At 60.0% G+C, this 16,780-nt stretch overlaps 1 protein-coding gene across 1 annotated transcript in view; it reads right to left on the bottom strand.

The window, feature by feature from the left end:
* Nucleotides 1-3: 3 nt before the first annotated feature.
* Nucleotides 4-16,780, bottom strand: part of REXO1 (RNA exonuclease 1 homolog) — a gene marked incomplete at its 3' end in the record, with an annotated part of 25,676 nt that continues 8,899 nt past the window's right edge. The window contains exons 2-14 of the mRNA XM_045300037.1: nucleotides 16,450-16,589; nucleotides 6,757-8,459; nucleotides 6,378-6,482; nucleotides 6,076-6,286; nucleotides 3,611-3,774; nucleotides 3,393-3,524; nucleotides 2,992-3,115; nucleotides 2,563-2,676; nucleotides 2,331-2,468; nucleotides 2,076-2,189; nucleotides 1,104-1,177; nucleotides 549-659; nucleotides 4-168 (exon numbers count right to left, since the gene is read on the bottom strand). Coding sequence (XP_045155972.1) covers nucleotides 4-168; nucleotides 549-659; nucleotides 1,104-1,177; nucleotides 2,076-2,189; nucleotides 2,331-2,468; nucleotides 2,563-2,676; nucleotides 2,992-3,115; nucleotides 3,393-3,524; nucleotides 3,611-3,774; nucleotides 6,076-6,286; nucleotides 6,378-6,482; nucleotides 6,757-8,459; nucleotides 16,450-16,589 — 3,295 coding nt within the window. The remainder of the gene's footprint in view (nucleotides 169-548; nucleotides 660-1,103; nucleotides 1,178-2,075; nucleotides 2,190-2,330; nucleotides 2,469-2,562; nucleotides 2,677-2,991; nucleotides 3,116-3,392; nucleotides 3,525-3,610; nucleotides 3,775-6,075; nucleotides 6,287-6,377; nucleotides 6,483-6,756; nucleotides 8,460-16,449; nucleotides 16,590-16,780) is intronic.

The raw sequence follows: 16,780 nt of genomic DNA, 5'->3' as shown, positions 1-16,780 counted from the left end.
GGAGGGGCCTTGCGGTGGCAGCGTGCAGCGAGAGGGGGTGGGCGGAACACACCTGGTGTTGTAGTCCACGATCTCATTGTCTGGTTTGACGAAGGTGTCGTAGACCACCTGCATGTCTGTGTCCACCACAGTGACGCGAGTCAGCTCCAGGCCGTACGTGGTGTAGGACTGCGGCCACAGAGGGGGGTTGCAGGTCAGGGCCTTGCTGCCTGCCAGTTGCCCGCCCTCTCCTCTCTCACACACATACATGCACGCATGCACTTGGGCTGGCCAGGCTCCACGGAGTCCCTGCCCTGCCCAGGAGCTGAGGGGGTGGGCAGGCACTGGGCTCTGCTTCAGATGTAGGCCCCTCCCCCACTGCAAAGGTGTGTGAAGGGAGGGCAGGCTGGCGGGTGCTGGGAGAGAGGCCCTGGGACTAGGCTCAGGGTCACACTGCTCATCTGCCTGTTCTTTATCCTGCAACCTAGAGAATTGGGGGTGGTGGTGGTGGGGGGCCGCAGCAGCCCTGGCACAGCCCGCCCTCATCACGGCAGACTGCAGGCACTCACCATCTCACAGTCGAGGGCATAGACTCCCGGGTGAGTGTCTTCCGGAAGCTCTTTCTCAAAGGTCCTCACGAACCCTTCCAGGTTCTCCTTCCGGCCGTCCTGCACGTGTTGCTGGGGGGCAGGGTGATGCATGCAGAGGGCCGTGAGCGGAGCTGGGACATCTGCCTCCCATCACCACCCTCCATACACTCTCAGTGGAGGCCCCCAGTGTCTGAGGGAGACCGTCACACACAACTGCCTCCCCTGCTCGGCCAAATCCCCTGCCCTTCCCCTCAAGTGGCAGACACCATGCCGCCAACCACCTCCCCAGGACACCCCGCCACCCCGGTTCCTGGGAGCCTCCTACTGGGTGTCGGTCTCCATACGCTACACCCCTTTCTCCCCCTCCCTGGGGAACTGACAGCAGCCTGTCTGTTCAGGGTGCTGGGAACAGGCAGGTAGGTCACCAGCCCCTCCCCAGTTGGGGAAACTCTGGGCTTCCTTGCAGGGAGCAAGCGGGGCCCAAGGGCGGTGCAGGAGGAGCGAGCAGGTCAGGAGCTGGCCCGGGAGACCCACCTTTGCAACCTGGCAGCCGATGGAGCCAATGGCAGCCGAGCAGCATGTGTATTGAGTCTCCCAGCCACCGGCCACTGTGGGAGGGCAAGCCGGGCACACACACCGACTGACCAGCTGGCCCTCCCCGCACCCCACCCCCGTGATCCCCAGGTCTGTCCAGTCCCGATCCTCCGCCAGGGAGGGAAGAGCCTGGCTTGGAAAGGGGCCGTTTCTCCCTGTTCTTATGAAATGCACCAACCACACACCCGCCACCTCAGCAGTGGGGTCTCGGGGTATTCGGGGACACCGAGGAGTGTGCACGTGACCTCACTGCCAGACTCCATCGCCTCGGCTTGCTCTAAAAATCAACCACTAAAAACTAGCTGGGTTTCCCTGCCCTACACAAGGCCCGCCGGCACATCCCCTTAGAAAGGTGGGGTTTCTCCTGGCTGGCTGCAGAGATCCCTCAGGGGCAGCGTGATCCAAAGCCTTCTTCCTGTGCACAGCGACCCGGAAGGTGGGGGCCTGACCTGGACTTCCAGGCCCTGGGCCGTGGAGGGGCATGGTCCTGGGGCTCCCACTACAGCCCTGGCTCCCCTGGCTCCTGTTCTGTCACCACCCACTGGTGGCAATTGGTACAGTTGTCTAAGGAGACCAGCCAGACCATCACGGTGGGCGACCCTAGCGCTGGTCTAAGGGGTGGTCTGGGGGGGCAGCCAGAGGCCTTGGGACTGGACACTGACCCCAGTGCAGGCCCCTCTGCTCGCAGCCCTGGAACTGATGAGGGGTGGTGGCAGGGCCAGACCAGGGTCCCAGGTGAAGGTCCTTGTGGCAGAGACAGGCGGATGGGCATAAGAGGGGCAGGTGTGTGGACCAGGAGAATGTCCCCCGTGGTACCCTCCTCTCGCCTGTCCCCCACCCACCTCACAGAGACGGTTGTCTGCTGTGACAGAGGAGCAGAGAACGGGGTGTTGGAGGAGGGGGAGCCCTCACCTCGGTGTCGCCGGAGCCGCCCCCAGTGGTAGCAGCACTCCTCAGCGCGGACACAGCGGCCCGAGGCGGACACGAGATACTCGGCCCCACAGCGACAGCAGATCCTGCAGGAGGCTGGGGTGGGGGAGATGAGATTTAGGCTGAGTCCTGGTGTGAGGTGTAGGCAGATGCAGAGCAGCAGGGGGAGCCCAGAGGGGAGGGGGGACCAGGAGGAAGGGCGGACAGGTGTGGGGGACGGCGCCCTGAGGCCCTCACCGTCCTTGGGCTTTTTCTCCTCTGCGGTGAAGAGCACGGCCCCGCCGGGCCGGGAGGGGTGGGGGAAGGGGTAGCCGTTCTCCTTGAGCTGCTCCTCGGTCAGCAGGTACTCCTTGAGGCGGCTGTACAGCGCGGCCCCTGCACGTGGATGCCGAGGGGCCACTGTCAGGGCTCCCGTCCCAGGGCCACGCTGCCAGTGTGTTTGGGGGGATGGGCTGGCCCAGGGACTCACCTTTCAGATCTCCGACCCGGGGGCTACTGGGACGGCTGAGCGAGAAGCTGGTCTTGGCAGCCAGCCTGCCACCCAGCACCACCTCGTGGGACACCAACCGCCGGCCACTGGCTTCTGGACAGAGTAAGTTTGGGCCCTCAGCACCCCCACACACATGCTGCCCGATGGCTGCCCCCAAAACCAGCAGGGTAACACGGGATGACCTGCCCCCTCCTGCAAGGGAGGACCTCGTGAATTTGGGGCAGGGGATGCCGTGGGGTATAGGGATCAGTGCTCGTGGAGAGGGGCAGTGCTGTGCTAATGCACCTCAGGAGAGCATTCAGGGGGTGCCACATGCCCACCCCACTCCCCAGAGCCTAATGTGCGGGCAGCCCAGCCAGCTCTGACGGGCGGGTGGGTGGGTGGGTGCAGGGCCCCGCAGGGACTCACTGCTGAGCGCGGGCGAGGCGCTGGGCACCAGGCCCCGCAGCTTCTTGAGTGTGTTCACAGCCACGTTCAGGTAGATGTTCTTGCTGGGGCTACGGTCGTACGCTGTCTTCTCCTCCGTCAGAGCCTGCGGGGGGTGGGAGGGTGGGGAGCACACTGCTCAGGTCCATCCTCCCATCCCCCGGAGCCCTGCAAGCAAGGCAACACCAGGCTGGAGGGGCTGGGGGACCCCGAGCTGTGCGACGCAGGCCTGTCCACAGGGAGCTGCCCCAGGCAGGCCTTCTGAGGCTGAGGGAGGACTCGGTGCCTCTCAACCTCTTAGCTGGCAAGTAGACCATGTCCACTCGGGAGCTCTCTGGGGGGGTGGGGGGGGGAGCAGGGGGACAGCCTGCGCTGCGGCCCACCTTCTCGATGGCTTCCTGGTTGGAAGGACAGAACTTGAGGCACTCCTCAATGAACAGGTTGAGATAGCGCTGCCGGATGGCCGTGGGGACTTTGGCCCCGAACTCTTTGGGGATAATGGGCTTCTTTAAACTCTGAGGGAAGCAGAGCGGGCAGGCGGCAGTGAGCAGCAGAAAGGATGGTCTCTCGGCCCAGCCACCCACCGGCCCCACCACATCACCTGCAGCGATGGGCTGTGGGCCACTCTCTTGGGGGTGATCGTGGAGGTGGTCTTGGAGGCCATGCCTGCCAGGGTGCGTGTCTTCAGGGACTGCCCGCTGGGCTCGGGGCCGTGAGTGGGCTGGCTGCTGCTGGCCACCAGGCTCCGTTTGGCACCTGTGGGGGCTGCAGAGGGGCAGGGGGCACGAGGGCAAGCTGCGAGCAGGCCCATGACCGAGCTGCGGAGCACCAGGCAGCGGTGGTCGCTCAGGGCCAGCAGCAAGCGCATCTCGCCGCCCAGGCCTGGGTGCCGTGGCTTGCAGCTCGGGCTAGGGAGGGACATCGGGCTCTATCTGCATGTGGGTAAGGCCATCGAAGGGGGCAGGGGGGCGTCAGCAGCAGGGGGTGCTGGGTCAGGCGCTAGGGCCACTGGCAGGGCGCTGTGGGGGGCAGTGTGAGCCGAGGCCAGCTGCTGCTGCATGGTCAGGGCCCTGACTCTGAGGCACCGACATCTGGCTCTTGGGCAGAGCACTCGAGGGTATGGAGACCAGTCATTGTGACAGGCTGGCCGAGTGTTCTGCCCCGCCCACCACTGAGGTCACAAAGCTGCAGACTCTGCCCAATGGGGGGGGGCGCTATGTGAGCGGGGGTACAGAGAGAGTGGTAGTTATGTGTGTGGGATATGTGTGCAGGGGAGTGCGTATGGCTGTGGGAGAGAGGTATGCCTGTATGTGCAGGGGTGTGTGTGTGCAAAACAGGCATGTATGTGCGTGGGTATGGGGGTGTGTAACTATGTGTGTCCGTGTGCACGTGTGGGTGAGAGGCAGGCATGTGTATGAGGGGTAGGAATGTGTATGTGGGAGTGTGTGTGTGTGTGTGTGTGTGTGTGTGTGTGTGTGGTGAAGTGGCTATGTGCAACCATGTGTACCTGTGTGTTTGAAGCTGGGGCAGCTGGCTCAGAGCCCAGGTCCAGGGAAGAGGTGCTGCTTGGAGAGCTGGACCTCCATCCCTGACCAGGCGCCAACCTCTCCCCAACCCGCCTGGCCCTGGGGAGCAGCCACGGGACTCAGACAGGGCACGGGCTGCCCTGTGAGGGGCTTGTCCCACACTGCCTGCCCGACATGTTGCCCTGTCCTCGCCAGAGGCCACCCCGTCCACATGGTCCAACAGGGATCTCAGTCTCAGGGCATGCACACATGGCCCTGAGGTCACCAGTGAGCCCCTGGACTTTGGGGGGTCCGATGCATCGAGGCCGGGAAGGATCCACAGCCTGGACCACGTGGTTGGGGCTCAGAAGGGTGCGGGAGCACATGTCACCAAGGGTCGCCTGGTAGCCCCAACCCTATATCTGACTGAGGCTCTACCACGGGGAAGGGTCTTGGCTGGAGTCCTTGCAGAACCTCTGCCCCAGGAAACTGTGACCACAGAGAGGGCCAGCACTGCCACGCTGCAGGCAGCTTTCCCTGGGGCTGGGGGCAGGGGTGGGCAGGTAGCCACCCAAGAGAGGTCTCTAAGGCAGAGGTCAGAGCCACAGCGGACTCCTGGTCTCCTGAGGGAGGTACACCTCAGTGTGCAGTTGCAGGAACACAGTACCTAAGCAACCTGTGCAGTGCCCAGCCCCTCGGGGGAGGCACAGCCCTCAGACAGGCCAAGGGCTGCTGTAGGGACACGCCACAGGCTGGAGCAAAGGAGGCCACTGCGTGACCGCCCCCCACCCCACCCCCCCATCACTGCAAGCTGCCATCAGGACAGTCCCAACTGCAGGCAATCCCGTGCACAGCGGGGCAAACACTGTCCACTCCCACCGCCACCTGGCGAGTTACAGATCTGCCCCTTGAGACCCATGGGGTTTTCACTGGCCGATTTTTAACAGCTGACTGACAGGCCTTTCTTTCCAGTCTCCGTACCTAGCAACACACAAGCCTCCAAAGACAGAGTGGGGTGGCTTTGCCTGAGAATTGTCCCCAGGGCTCCCAAGGGGAAGACCAGAGCTCTCTCCAAGAACCTCCAACCAACTCTACATGCACAGCCCACCCCCCCATCCCTCCCCCTGGACCTCACCACCTTCCCCCACACTCAGGCAGCTGGATCCCACCACAGACCAAGCTCCTAAGGCCACCAGCATCACTGGCATGGACCCCTTACCAGGTGGGACTTCACACGTGGGAGGGCCTGCCAGGCACACCTCTAAACCATCTGGAGGCCCTGAGCCCAGCTGGGATGCTCTGGGCTGTGTGGACCCCCACCTGCCCCGGCAGAAGCCTGAGCTAGAGGGGGGAAGGATGGCCTTCAGGGTGGGGGAGACAGACACAGCAGACGGGAGACAGTGACCGTGGGGCAGTCAAGCAGAGGGATAGGGACAAGGACACAGCCACCTGCACAGCCTCATCTGGGAGAGTGTGGACAGGGGTAGGCCCCACCCCATCTGGACAACCACACACAGGGAGCCCCCCAAGAGTCCGCTCCAGGGCCCTCTGGCCCACGCACCTGCAGCCAGCCGGGGGTTGGGCACGTGTGCAATCCGCCTCTTCTCGCCGGGTGCTGAGAGGTGCACGGAGGAGGGCTTCTCGACAGGCCTGGGGGCCGACTGCAGCCAGCTGGCTGACTCCCGCTGGGCCTGCTGGGCACGCCGGTAGCACGCCTCCTGGGCAGTCGGGGGCCGGACTGGGGCCACCGGGACTCTCCTGGGGGGCTCTGCCTGCAGGAGAGTAGTCGAAACACTGAGGCTCCACGCCCAGGGTCTGCGTGCAGTGGGACCGAGGGCGCCAGGCGGCCTGCGTCTGCCTCACCTCGCTGCCCTGCTTGGCGAGATGCGAGATCCTCCTCCTCTGCCCAGGGAACAGCGTGGTCAGGCTGGCTGGGCCGCGCTCCTCGGCCTTCTCCTCCGGAGGCGGCTGGGACACACAGTGGGCAGCCTGAGTGCACACTCGGCCTTGCAGCACAGGATCCCCCAGCAAGAGGAAGATGGATCCCTCCACACCCCGAAACCCAGGGGAGCAAAGGGACCCCAGGCTGAGCCTGCCTCATTTGAAGGCAGCACCCCCGCGGCCATGGTGGGAGCCAGAAGAGGAGTGAGATAGGGCCCACTGGGAGGGACAGGGGCGGAAGGGGCGGGGACGACCTGGAACAGCAGTGTGGTCAACCAGCCTGCCGCCAGAGGGCCCTCACCTGCCGGGCCAGCCGGCCCTTGTCCTCGGTCTTCACGCTGGTGGACTCGTTGAAGATGCGCAGACACTCCTCCATAGGGTCCGAGTCAAAGCCCACCTCCTTCTCCAGGGCGGCGTAGTCCACGTCCTCCCCCGAGGAGGAGGAGGAAGAGGAGGAGGAGGAGGATGGGGAGAGGGCAGCTGGACGGGGTGGGGAGGCCTTGAGCCGCTTGGGTGGGCCCTGCTCGGGCGCCCCCGTGGGGCCTAGACTGCAGTCCGAGTCGGAGCTGGAGCTGGAGCTGAGGCTGGGCAGGGCAGGGGGCCAGGCTCGTGGGGTCCCCGGGTCCTCATCCGCACTCTCATCCCCAAAGAGATCGGCGTGGCTCAGGGCACGCCGCTTCAGCTTGGGGGTGTCCCGGGCGCCGCCCTCGTCCAGCGAGTGGGCCTTGCGCGCTGCCAGCTTCCCCGAGGGGGCAGGTCTCCCCCGCTTGGTGCGGGCTGGCCGGGGCTCCGGGGGCCGCTCAGGCCTCCCTTTCCCTGAGCTGGCTGAAGTGGGGGCTGTTGCCGTGGCGGAGGACGGCTTCTTCTTGGTCCCGTCTGGCCGCTCCGCCTGGCCCCGGGGGCCTCTCTTCTCAACCGACTTCCCTCTGTCCCTGTCCCTATCCTTGTCCCTGTTCTTATCCTTCTTCTGGACACTGTCCTTGTGGCTGGTGGGCCGTGACTCTGGGCGTCTCTTCTTCTTGGACTTTGCCTCCTTGGTGGCCCCCCGCTCTTGTGCGGCGGGGGACGGAGTACTGGGTGTGACCAGGGGCCTTCTGCTCTGGCCCTGGGGGGGCTGCCCGAGGTCGCCCACATCGCACTGCACCGCCATCTCCTTGGTCAACCGAAGGCCCCCCTCAGGCTCCAGGCCTGGCCTGCAAGGTGGCTTCCCAGGAGCTTGGTTCTTGGGGCCCACCTTAGCCCGAGGGGGGCTGGCAGGGGTGGGTCCTGGCCCCGAAGCCGCCGCAGCGTCATCTTCCGAGTCTGAGAAGCGTGCATCGCAGCCACCGAAGGGATCGCGGTACTTCTTGGGTGCCGGCGGCGCGTAGGGCTCTCGGCCAGGGGGGCCCCGTGCCCGCTTGGAGGGGCGCTCCTCCCTGGAGCCACCTCGGCTCAGCAGGCGGGCCGAGTAGTTGGACAGCGGGTCATACTCCAGGTCTGTGGTTGGCCTGGAGTTGTCCACCACGTACTTGCTGCTGGGGCCCGGGCGGCCATGCCTGCGGGGCTGGCCCACAGCCTTGGGCACATACTCCAGGGCTCCGCCACGGCCCGGGGGGCTCCTCCCGAGGGCATACTTGCCGCCGGGCTCGGCAGGGGTGGCCAGCGGAGTGGGCTGGTAGCCAGCGTCAGGGCTCAGTGGGCTGCGTCCACCCGGGTGGTAGTCGAAGGAGAGCGGGAAGGCATCCTCATCACCCAGCTCGGCGGCAGGCGTGGCGGGTCGGCGGGGTGCCAGGGCGGAGGCCTCCGCGGCGGTGCCCGCTCTGGCGGAGCCCAGGAGCTGCTGGTAGCGCCGCTGCTCCAGCTCCACCTCGGTGCGCACGGCCTCGATGGCCTGGTTGACCAGCTCCAGCTCCAGCATGTCGGAGCGCTCATCCCCGCCGCCCAGCGCGCCATTCTCTCGCTGCGCTGCCGGTGGCGGAGGCGGAGGCTGGGGCAGCTCGGGGTTGTAGGGATCGTAGCCCAGCCCTGGAAAGGGGAGGAGGGGCAGTCAGTGGCCTGGGCAGACAACAGAGGGAGACTCTGGAGTCCCTTCTGTGGCAGCAGGCACAAGTTTGGGGGGGCTGTCCACCACCCAGCTCACAGTGGGGAGCTGAGCCTCTGGAGATGAAGCACCAGAGCCACGGACCTGGCTTCCAGCAGCCTGTGCACCGGGGGGTTAAAGGCACAGCAGCCGTAGGCACCCTCGAGCTGTGGGTTACCTTCTGCTTGCGAGCACTCACCCCCACATCTGGCATTCCATCAGACACTGTAATGGCAGACATGTGGCAATATGCATCTGTGAAAAGCCTGGGGACCAGACAACAGAGACCATGATGGAAACTGCAGATCTTAGTACCCATGCAAGGACAAGGCAGCGTGAGCCCGTTGTAACAAAGGTAGCATGTTCATGCCTCATGATGAATGTTAGTATCACAGAACGCCCCCTCCCCTTGCTTCCTGCATGACTGCTTGACACCTAAAACCTCTCTAAAAAAGTCTAATAAAAATATAAAAAGCAAGAAGCCTGCCAAGCATACTGGATACACCAGGGAGGGAGTCCACGTGTGCTGGGGGCAGCATGGGAGATGCCGCCAGGGTGGGGAGACGCACTCACACAGGCTGTGGGCACCAAGCTTGGTGGGGCAGAATGTGGGCGAGAGAGGAAGCCCTCCCACAGGCTGCACTGGCAGGGAGGCTGCAATGATGGGCTCACGCAGCTCGGCTGGGAGGATGGGGCCTGTGTTCGCACCCTGGGAGCCAGCGCCCCAGGCGTGGGGGGAGCCGAAAGAGGGCATACATCTGTCAGAAGTATGCCTTCACTTTGTTTTTAAGCTCTTGCTGCCATCAAATCAATGCTGACTCACAGCAACCCCCACCCCGCAAGACACACACCAGTGGGTTTCTAAGGCTGTGTTTACGGGAATAGAAAGCCCACTCTCTCCCGAGGACCTGATGGTGGTTTCGAACTGCCCAACAATAAGATGCCAGGAGTGACTGCAAATAAGACCTAGAAGGTTCCATTGGTCCTGCTGCTGGGCGCTAAGTGGACCCAGGAGTAGAGTCCACACCGCGCACGCGCATGCACACCCCCTTCCAGGGCCCTGGTGTGGCTCACACAGCTCTACAGGAGTGCCAGTGGTCACTTCGCCATGAACACACCCCTGCTAACTGGCAGACCCACACAGAGGACGGAGAAGGGCTCCTCTCACACCAGGCCACAGCTGGACATATCCAGTGACCCCTCCTACCCCCTCGGGACAGAGGGAAGCCAGCCCCGCACTTCAGCACCAGGCTCCTTCCTGTCTGCAGAAAGGCAGTGCCGCGATGGCTGATAAAAAAGGATAAGGACGCTGGGCAGTGGTTCTCCCCCTTCCTCAGGCCACGGCCCTTTCCTACAGTTCTTCATGGGGTGGTCACCCCCAACCATCACATTACTTTTGTTGCCACTTCATAACTGTCATTTTGCTACTGTTATGAATCGTAATGTAAGTATCTGATATGCAGGATGTATTTTCACTGTTACAAAATGAACATAATTAAAGCATAGTGATGAGTCACAAAAATATGTCATTCTATATTGTGAAATATTTATTTTTAATGACAAATACACGAAATTTTGTCTTGAAGCAGGGTGTCGCATGGGTGACAGTTTTCACGCTGGGTACCTGTACGTGGACGTTTCTGCATGTGGGTGGACCCGCCTGGAGATGGACAGAGGAGCGGAGTCTCGGTTCCTAAGATCATTGGAAATATGTTTTCAGATGGTCTTAGGTGACCCCTGTGAAAGGGTCGTTTGACCCCAAAGGGGTCTCGACCCCCAGGTTGAGAACCGCTGCCCTAAGGTGTTTGCCACGATGGCTGATAAAGCAGGGATAAGGACGCCCTGGACCTCCCACAGGCCCTGCCCTGCCCCCCGCCACTCCACATTGAGGACCCCCACACCTCTGAAAAGAAACAGGAAGTTTGCCCAAGACCACTCTGCTCAGCATCTTTGGGGCTGGAGGCAGGTGTTGGACAGAGTCACGGCTGCTGCAGCCCTTACAATCTCCGGCCAGGACATGTCTGGGGTCACCATCACCGGCGTCCAGGTGGCACATGGGTTGAAAGCTCGGCTGCCCAGGAGAAAGCCAGCAGTTTCCAAAGTGGCCTGGTGCTCTGCTCCGGAACACACTACACCCTAGTCACCTGGGTGCCTGGGAAGGCAACACACAGCTGTCGGCAGGAAGTGTCAGGGGCAGGGGCCTACTGAGCAACAAGCAAACAGAGGCAAACGGCACTACACAGGAGGCTGCCCCCACGACAGTGTTGACTGCTGCTGGGTACTGGGCTGGGCTACACCACCTGTTAATATACATTCAGATCCATGAATGTGGTAGGGAAGAAGCGGGTGGGGGAGCACTGGACCTAGGGGAGCAGGCCCCTGGCCTCAGGGAACACTGCTGTGAAAGGGTAGAGAGTTCACGGAGACAATGGCCTCTCTCCTAACCGAGGCATAGCCACTGGGCTCTTAAAAAGCTCATGAGCAGTCGGCTGAGGTGTCTCTCCAACCAGAGGAAAGAGTGCAGAGACCCACGAGACAGATAGAAACGAACAGTCCAACGGGCTATGGCTCACACACACCTCAGTCTCTAAAACCCTGAGACAAGAAAGCTAGATGTGCCCGGTGGGCACAACCAAGTGCTCTGAGAAGGACCCCCTGAGAAGAACCTGAACAGACTGGGGGAATCATGTGGAACTCAACTGACAATCCCTGGAGACCAGGCTTCCTGGTCGTCAGAGAGCCCCACGCAGGTCTGAACGGAATGCACCTGTGTTAGAATGCTGTGGTGGTTGCTGTTAGGGGCCGAGTCAGCTCCGACCCAAGTACAGCAGAACAAAACACTGCCCGTCCGGCAACAGCCTCGCAATTGTTCCCAGGCCTGAGCCCACTGCTGCAGCCACTGTGTCAAATCATGATGTGCTCTCCTGACAACAAGGGAAGAGATTGAGAATAAGTCTCAGCATTCTTGCTTCTAGGAAGCATGTTGGCTGTGTGTCTCCCGAGGCAGAGGTGCTCGTTCTTTAGCAGTCCAGGGACCTGTCAATATTCCTCTCCAGCACAATTCAAACGCACAGATGCGGTTTCAGTCTCCAACTTTCACATGCATAGGAGGCCACTGAAAATACCATGGCTCGGGTCAGGCAGACTCTAGTCCTCAAAGTCACACCCTTTCCCTTTTCCAACACGCTCAAGAGGTCTTGGGCAGCAGACTGCAGCTGGAAATGCTGGCCAGTTCACAAAGACAGGCCTCACGCAGCTTACTGACCCAGTGCAGGCGTCCTCAAACTACGGCCCACGGGCCACATGCGCCCTGCTGAGGACATTTATCCGGCCCGCCGGGTGTTTTTACTTCTAACTAAAATATGTGCAGTGGGCATAGGAATTTGTTCATAGTTTTTAAAAAAACTATAGTCCGGCTCTCCAACAGGTCTGAGAGACCGTGAACTGTGTAAACAGTTTGAGGACCCCGACCCAATGCAATGTGTCTTGATCTCTCAACTGCTGCTTCCAGGAGCACTGATTGTGGATCCAGCAAGAAGAGACCCTTGACAACTTCAATCTTCTCTCCATCTATCATTTTGTTACCTACTGGTCCTACTGGGAGGATGTAGCTTTTCTTTACATTGAGCTGTAATCCGTACTGAAGGCTACAATGCTTGGTCTTCATCAGCAAGTGCTTCAAGGCCTCTTGACTATGAGCAAGCAAGGCTGTGCCATTGCTTACCACAGGTAATGCGTAAGCCTTCCTCCAAGCCTGACGTGTCTTCATCTAGTCCAGCTTCCCTGATGACTTGCTCAGCATACAGACTGGTAAGCACGGTGGGAGGGTAAGACTGACGTGCTCCTTTCCTGATCTTAAATCCTATGGCATTCCCTTGTTCTAGTCAGACAACTGTCTCTTGCCCCTGGCACAGGCTCCGCATGGGCCCAATGAAGTGTTCTGGAAATCCCATGCTTCTCAAGGCTATGCATCGCCTGTTGTGGTCCACACAGTTGAATGCCTTGGCAGTCAGTGAGACACAAGTAAACAGTTTTCTGGTATTCTCTGCTCTGAGCCAAGAGCCATCAGACATCAGCAACGCTATCCCTCTATGTTCTATGTCCTCTTCTAAATCCAGCCCAAATCCCTGGCAGCTCCCTGTCAATACACTGCTGTAATCTTCGCTGGATGATCTTCGGCAAAATTTTACTTCGAGTGGATATTAATGATATTCTATAATTTGCACACACTGTTGGGTCACCTTTCTTTGGCACAAATATAAATCTCTTCAACTCAGTCGAATAGCTATCTTCCAAATTTTCTATCATAAAACATTGAGTGCTTCCAGTGCTTCAGCAACTTGCTGAAACATTTTAATTGGTATTCCACCAATTCCCGGGAGCCTTGTTTTTGGCTAATGCTTTCAGTGTAGCTTGGATTTTTTTCTTCACCACCACTGGTTCTTTCTTGCTCATATGCTATCTCCCAAAATGGTGACTGTCCACGAGTTCTGTTTGGCACAGCGACTTTGTATTCCTTCCATCTTCTCTTGGTACTTCCTGCATCACTCAACATTTTGCCCGTAGAATCTTTCAACATGGCAACTGGAGGCTAGAATTTTTTTCTTTCGTTCTTTCAATTTAAGATTACTGAGCTTATTCTTGTCTTTTGGTTTTCTAACTCTAGGACTTTGCATATTTTAATCTAATATCTTACCTTATCTTCTCGACCTGTCCGCTGACATTTTCTGTTCAGCTCTTTGTGAGGTCTCCTTTACCTGCGTTTGCGTCAGCTGCGCTACGACTCAGGGCGAGTTTCAGCCTGACATCCAGCTGATGCCAGACCCGGGTCCTTTGCTTGCCTTCTTCCTGTCTTTTGAACGACTGCCGCTGTCGTCAGGACGCTCTTGGTGTCTTCCCACGACATTCTGCTGGGAGACAGTCACGGTTCTACTTGGGCTTCTGTGGACACGTTTCAATTTTCTTCAGCCTCAGCCTGAACCTGTATGTTTGTGTCACAGCCGGCGGCCCCTGGCCGCATCTTAGCTGCAGATAGGGGGCTTCTCCATGGTCGCTTCCCACGATCGAGTTGGTTTGATTTCTGTGCATTCCACCTGGGGAAGGCCATGTGTAGAGTTACTGTGTTGTTGAAAAGAGGTATTTGCTATCAACAAGTTGCTGGTCTCACAAAATTCTATCGTGTGATCTCCAGCTTCCTATCAGCAAGACCACATTTTCCAACGATTGTTCCTTCCTCTTTGTTTCCAATGGTCAATAATTATCAGTGCACTTTGATGATATATTTGATCAAGTTCAGACTGAAGACATTGGTAGAATTCTCCAATTTCTTCCACATGAGCTTTAGTGGTCGGTGTATAAATTTGAAAACGCTGTACTGATCAAATTCCCTTGAATTCACATAGGTCTCATCTTATCACAGTCAGCATTGTACTTCAAAGTAGGCCTGAGCACGCCCTCTATGAGGGTGAAATGCAACGCTGCCCCTCTGGACTGTGTCATCCCCAGCTCGGAAACCAAGATGCCCCGATTCAAATGGCCACTGCCAGTCCATTTCAGCTCCTGAACACCTAGAATACTGGTCTTTATGCATCCCATTTCATTTTGATGATTCCAATTTTCCTAGTCATACTCTGTACATTGCACCTTTTGATTATTCATAGATGTTTGCACCACCTCTGACAAAGTTCTGCTTCCATTCATTAGGCCTTCAACAGCTGACAAGGGTTGGATACTATGTATAAGGTTTTCAGGGGCTCTTTCTCCCCACTTTATTCTTAGTCTGGAAGGTTGGCTGAAACCTGCTCCCGTGGGGTGCATCTGAAATACCAGTGACATGGCGTCCAGCATCACACAGGCCACCACAGTACAACACACTGACTAGCGCTATGTAACAACAGCCAACCGTTTGAGAACAAAAGTGTCATATTTACCAGGGGCAGGGGCAGGAAAAGCGGAGGGATAGCAACTGAAACTGGGAGCTGAGTGTGATCGACGATCCGCTGAGGGGATGGCACCGTGTGAGTTGAAACAAAACGGATGGGTGTGAAACCTGTACCAACACAAAACTATCTGCTCGGGGAAACCGCAGCCCAATTGGAAATGCACAGTGTCCCAGCTCTGAGCAACTCTACAGGGCCGAGTAGAGCTGCCCCACAGGAGGCGGCTGGGTTGGAACTGTCCACCCTGTGGCCAGCAGCTGAGAGCTTCTTAACCACCGCCACCTCCCATGCTGAGAGATGGCCACATTCAAACCTCCAGAACCTGTGCCGTGGAACCTTCTGGAGCAAAAGGCTGCAAGCGAGTGCTCGTGCTGCTGGCAACTCTGCGAGTCCTTTCTCAGATCCCAGCATCAGCGTCACCCACGGAGGAGGGGCTGCAGCCATCAGGCAGACTAGGAAGCGGCGGACTGATTCTGGGGAGGAACGACGGAAAACCTGACGCATCCGGGCAGGGCGACGCGAGCTATGGCAAACACCGTCCATACTGGAGCCTAACGCCCTGCCCTCTCACGGCTTCTAAGCTCACAACTCCGCGGCACTAACCCCGCGCCCGCGCCGCGGTCCCAAAGCACCAGAGGGGGCTGCAGAGACCCTTGGCGACAGCTCAGTGCGCCCTCCGCCCGCCCTGGTGGAGATGGCATTCTCTGGCTGCCCTCGAGCTGAATTAGGTTAAGGTGACCCGTGATCACTTAGGGGTCCACGTAACTATGTCAACCCTTTCGCATGGTGACCCCTTGTGCTAGCCACAGGCGAGCTATGCGCTGCGGGGTTGCCAAAGGCTGGTTTCTCGGAAGCAGAGCGCCTGCCGGGCCTTTCTGCACAGAGACCCCAAGGGACTTAAACCCCCACCATTTTGGCTGGCTTTAAAATCATTCTGGCTGGCGCTTGAGCGCATTATAACCTCCGCCCCCGCCCGAGGGCCCCAGCGAGCCATGGTGTTCTTAGGACAGAGCCGTGAGGACCAGGCAGAAAGAGAGACCGCAAGACACAGGAAGGGGCCTTGGGACGCTCGAGGAGGCGGGATTTCGGGCTCGTACGACCTACTCAGGGCTATCGAGCCCAACAGCTGTGGGTCATAAATTCGTGTCGTTTTAAGGTGCTGAGTTATGGCCATTTGCCACAGCGACCACAGGTGACGCATCTGCCCGCCCACCCGCCATCCTGGGGTGGTGCCGCTTCCTTCTCCCTCTCCTCTGGGGGCAAACCAGCGAACACCCCGATTTCAGCTCCTGTGGTCCATGCTGAACACCTGACCCCGGCTGCGAGCTCCTATCGGTGCGCGCCCTGCCGGAGAAAGGTGGGCAGTCCGTCTGCGCATGTGCAGAAGGAACCAGGCGCGGAGGGAGGGGGCGGTGGGCGTGTTTTTCTCCGGACGCCAGGCCTACTCTAGAAATTGTATGTAGGAAGGAGGCGGGCAGCGCCCGCGCTTCCGGCTGCGCTGCGCTGCGCTGCGGTTGCGGCTGTGGCTACGATGCGGCAGACAGCGCCTGCGCTGCCCCGGGCGCAGGCCGTGCTCGAGGGGCACCCAGCAGGCCTAGATCTCCTTGGGGGCATCCTAGCACGCATCCAGAGAGCAGACACTACCCCTCCCCAGCAGGCGTGGGGGCAGCACCCATCTGTACCCCTCCCGGCAGCGGTCATGGGGGCTTCGATCGGCTCCAAGATACCAGGTGGGGTGGGGACCCTCCGTAGGGGTCCCGGGTGACAAGGTCTGGGGTTCTCGGAAGAGGACAAGAGGGCCGCCGCACCGCCCGTGCCCCCACCCCCATCCCCGGTCCAGCAGCGGGGCCAGGTGTCCTCCCAGGGCAGATCCCTCCAAGCCACAACCACACAACTCTGCCAACGCCCCATGAGGAACCCCGGCGATGGTCCCCGCAGCCCGTAGAGACGGGGTCTGGGCCACCAGGCGGCAGCGGAGACGCCATGGGGTACTTACTGGACATGGCTGCCGACGGAGATGACAACGACAGATGGCCTTGCTCCCACCGTGACTCAGGGGCCCTCAGCCCAGCCCACCGCACTGCTCCCTGGGATGGGGAGGACCCACCTGGTGAAGACGGCCCCCTCCCCGGGCACCTGGGAGGGGCCGAGTCGGAGGGGGAGGGGCTCTATCTGGCTGGAGGATACAGTGAGTGGGTGGGTGGGTGGGTGGAAGGGAGGCCAGAAACAGCCCCGCATCTGCTGAGCTCGGGATTAACAGGCAAACCACAGCGCCAACCCTCAGCCCTTCTCCTCCAGGGAAACTGAGGCCAAGGCGTTCTCCCACC

The sequence above is a fragment of the Echinops telfairi genome, unplaced genomic scaffold (genome assembly GCF_000313985.2).
Source record: "Echinops telfairi isolate 266 unplaced genomic scaffold, ASM31398v2 ScPeMD7_7459;HRSCAF=8497, whole genome shotgun sequence".
In the NCBI taxonomy this organism is placed as follows: domain Eukaryota; kingdom Metazoa; phylum Chordata; class Mammalia; order Afrosoricida; family Tenrecidae; genus Echinops; species Echinops telfairi.
Note: the sequence above shows the minus strand (reverse complement) of the source record. Positions and strands in the feature narration are given on the sequence as shown.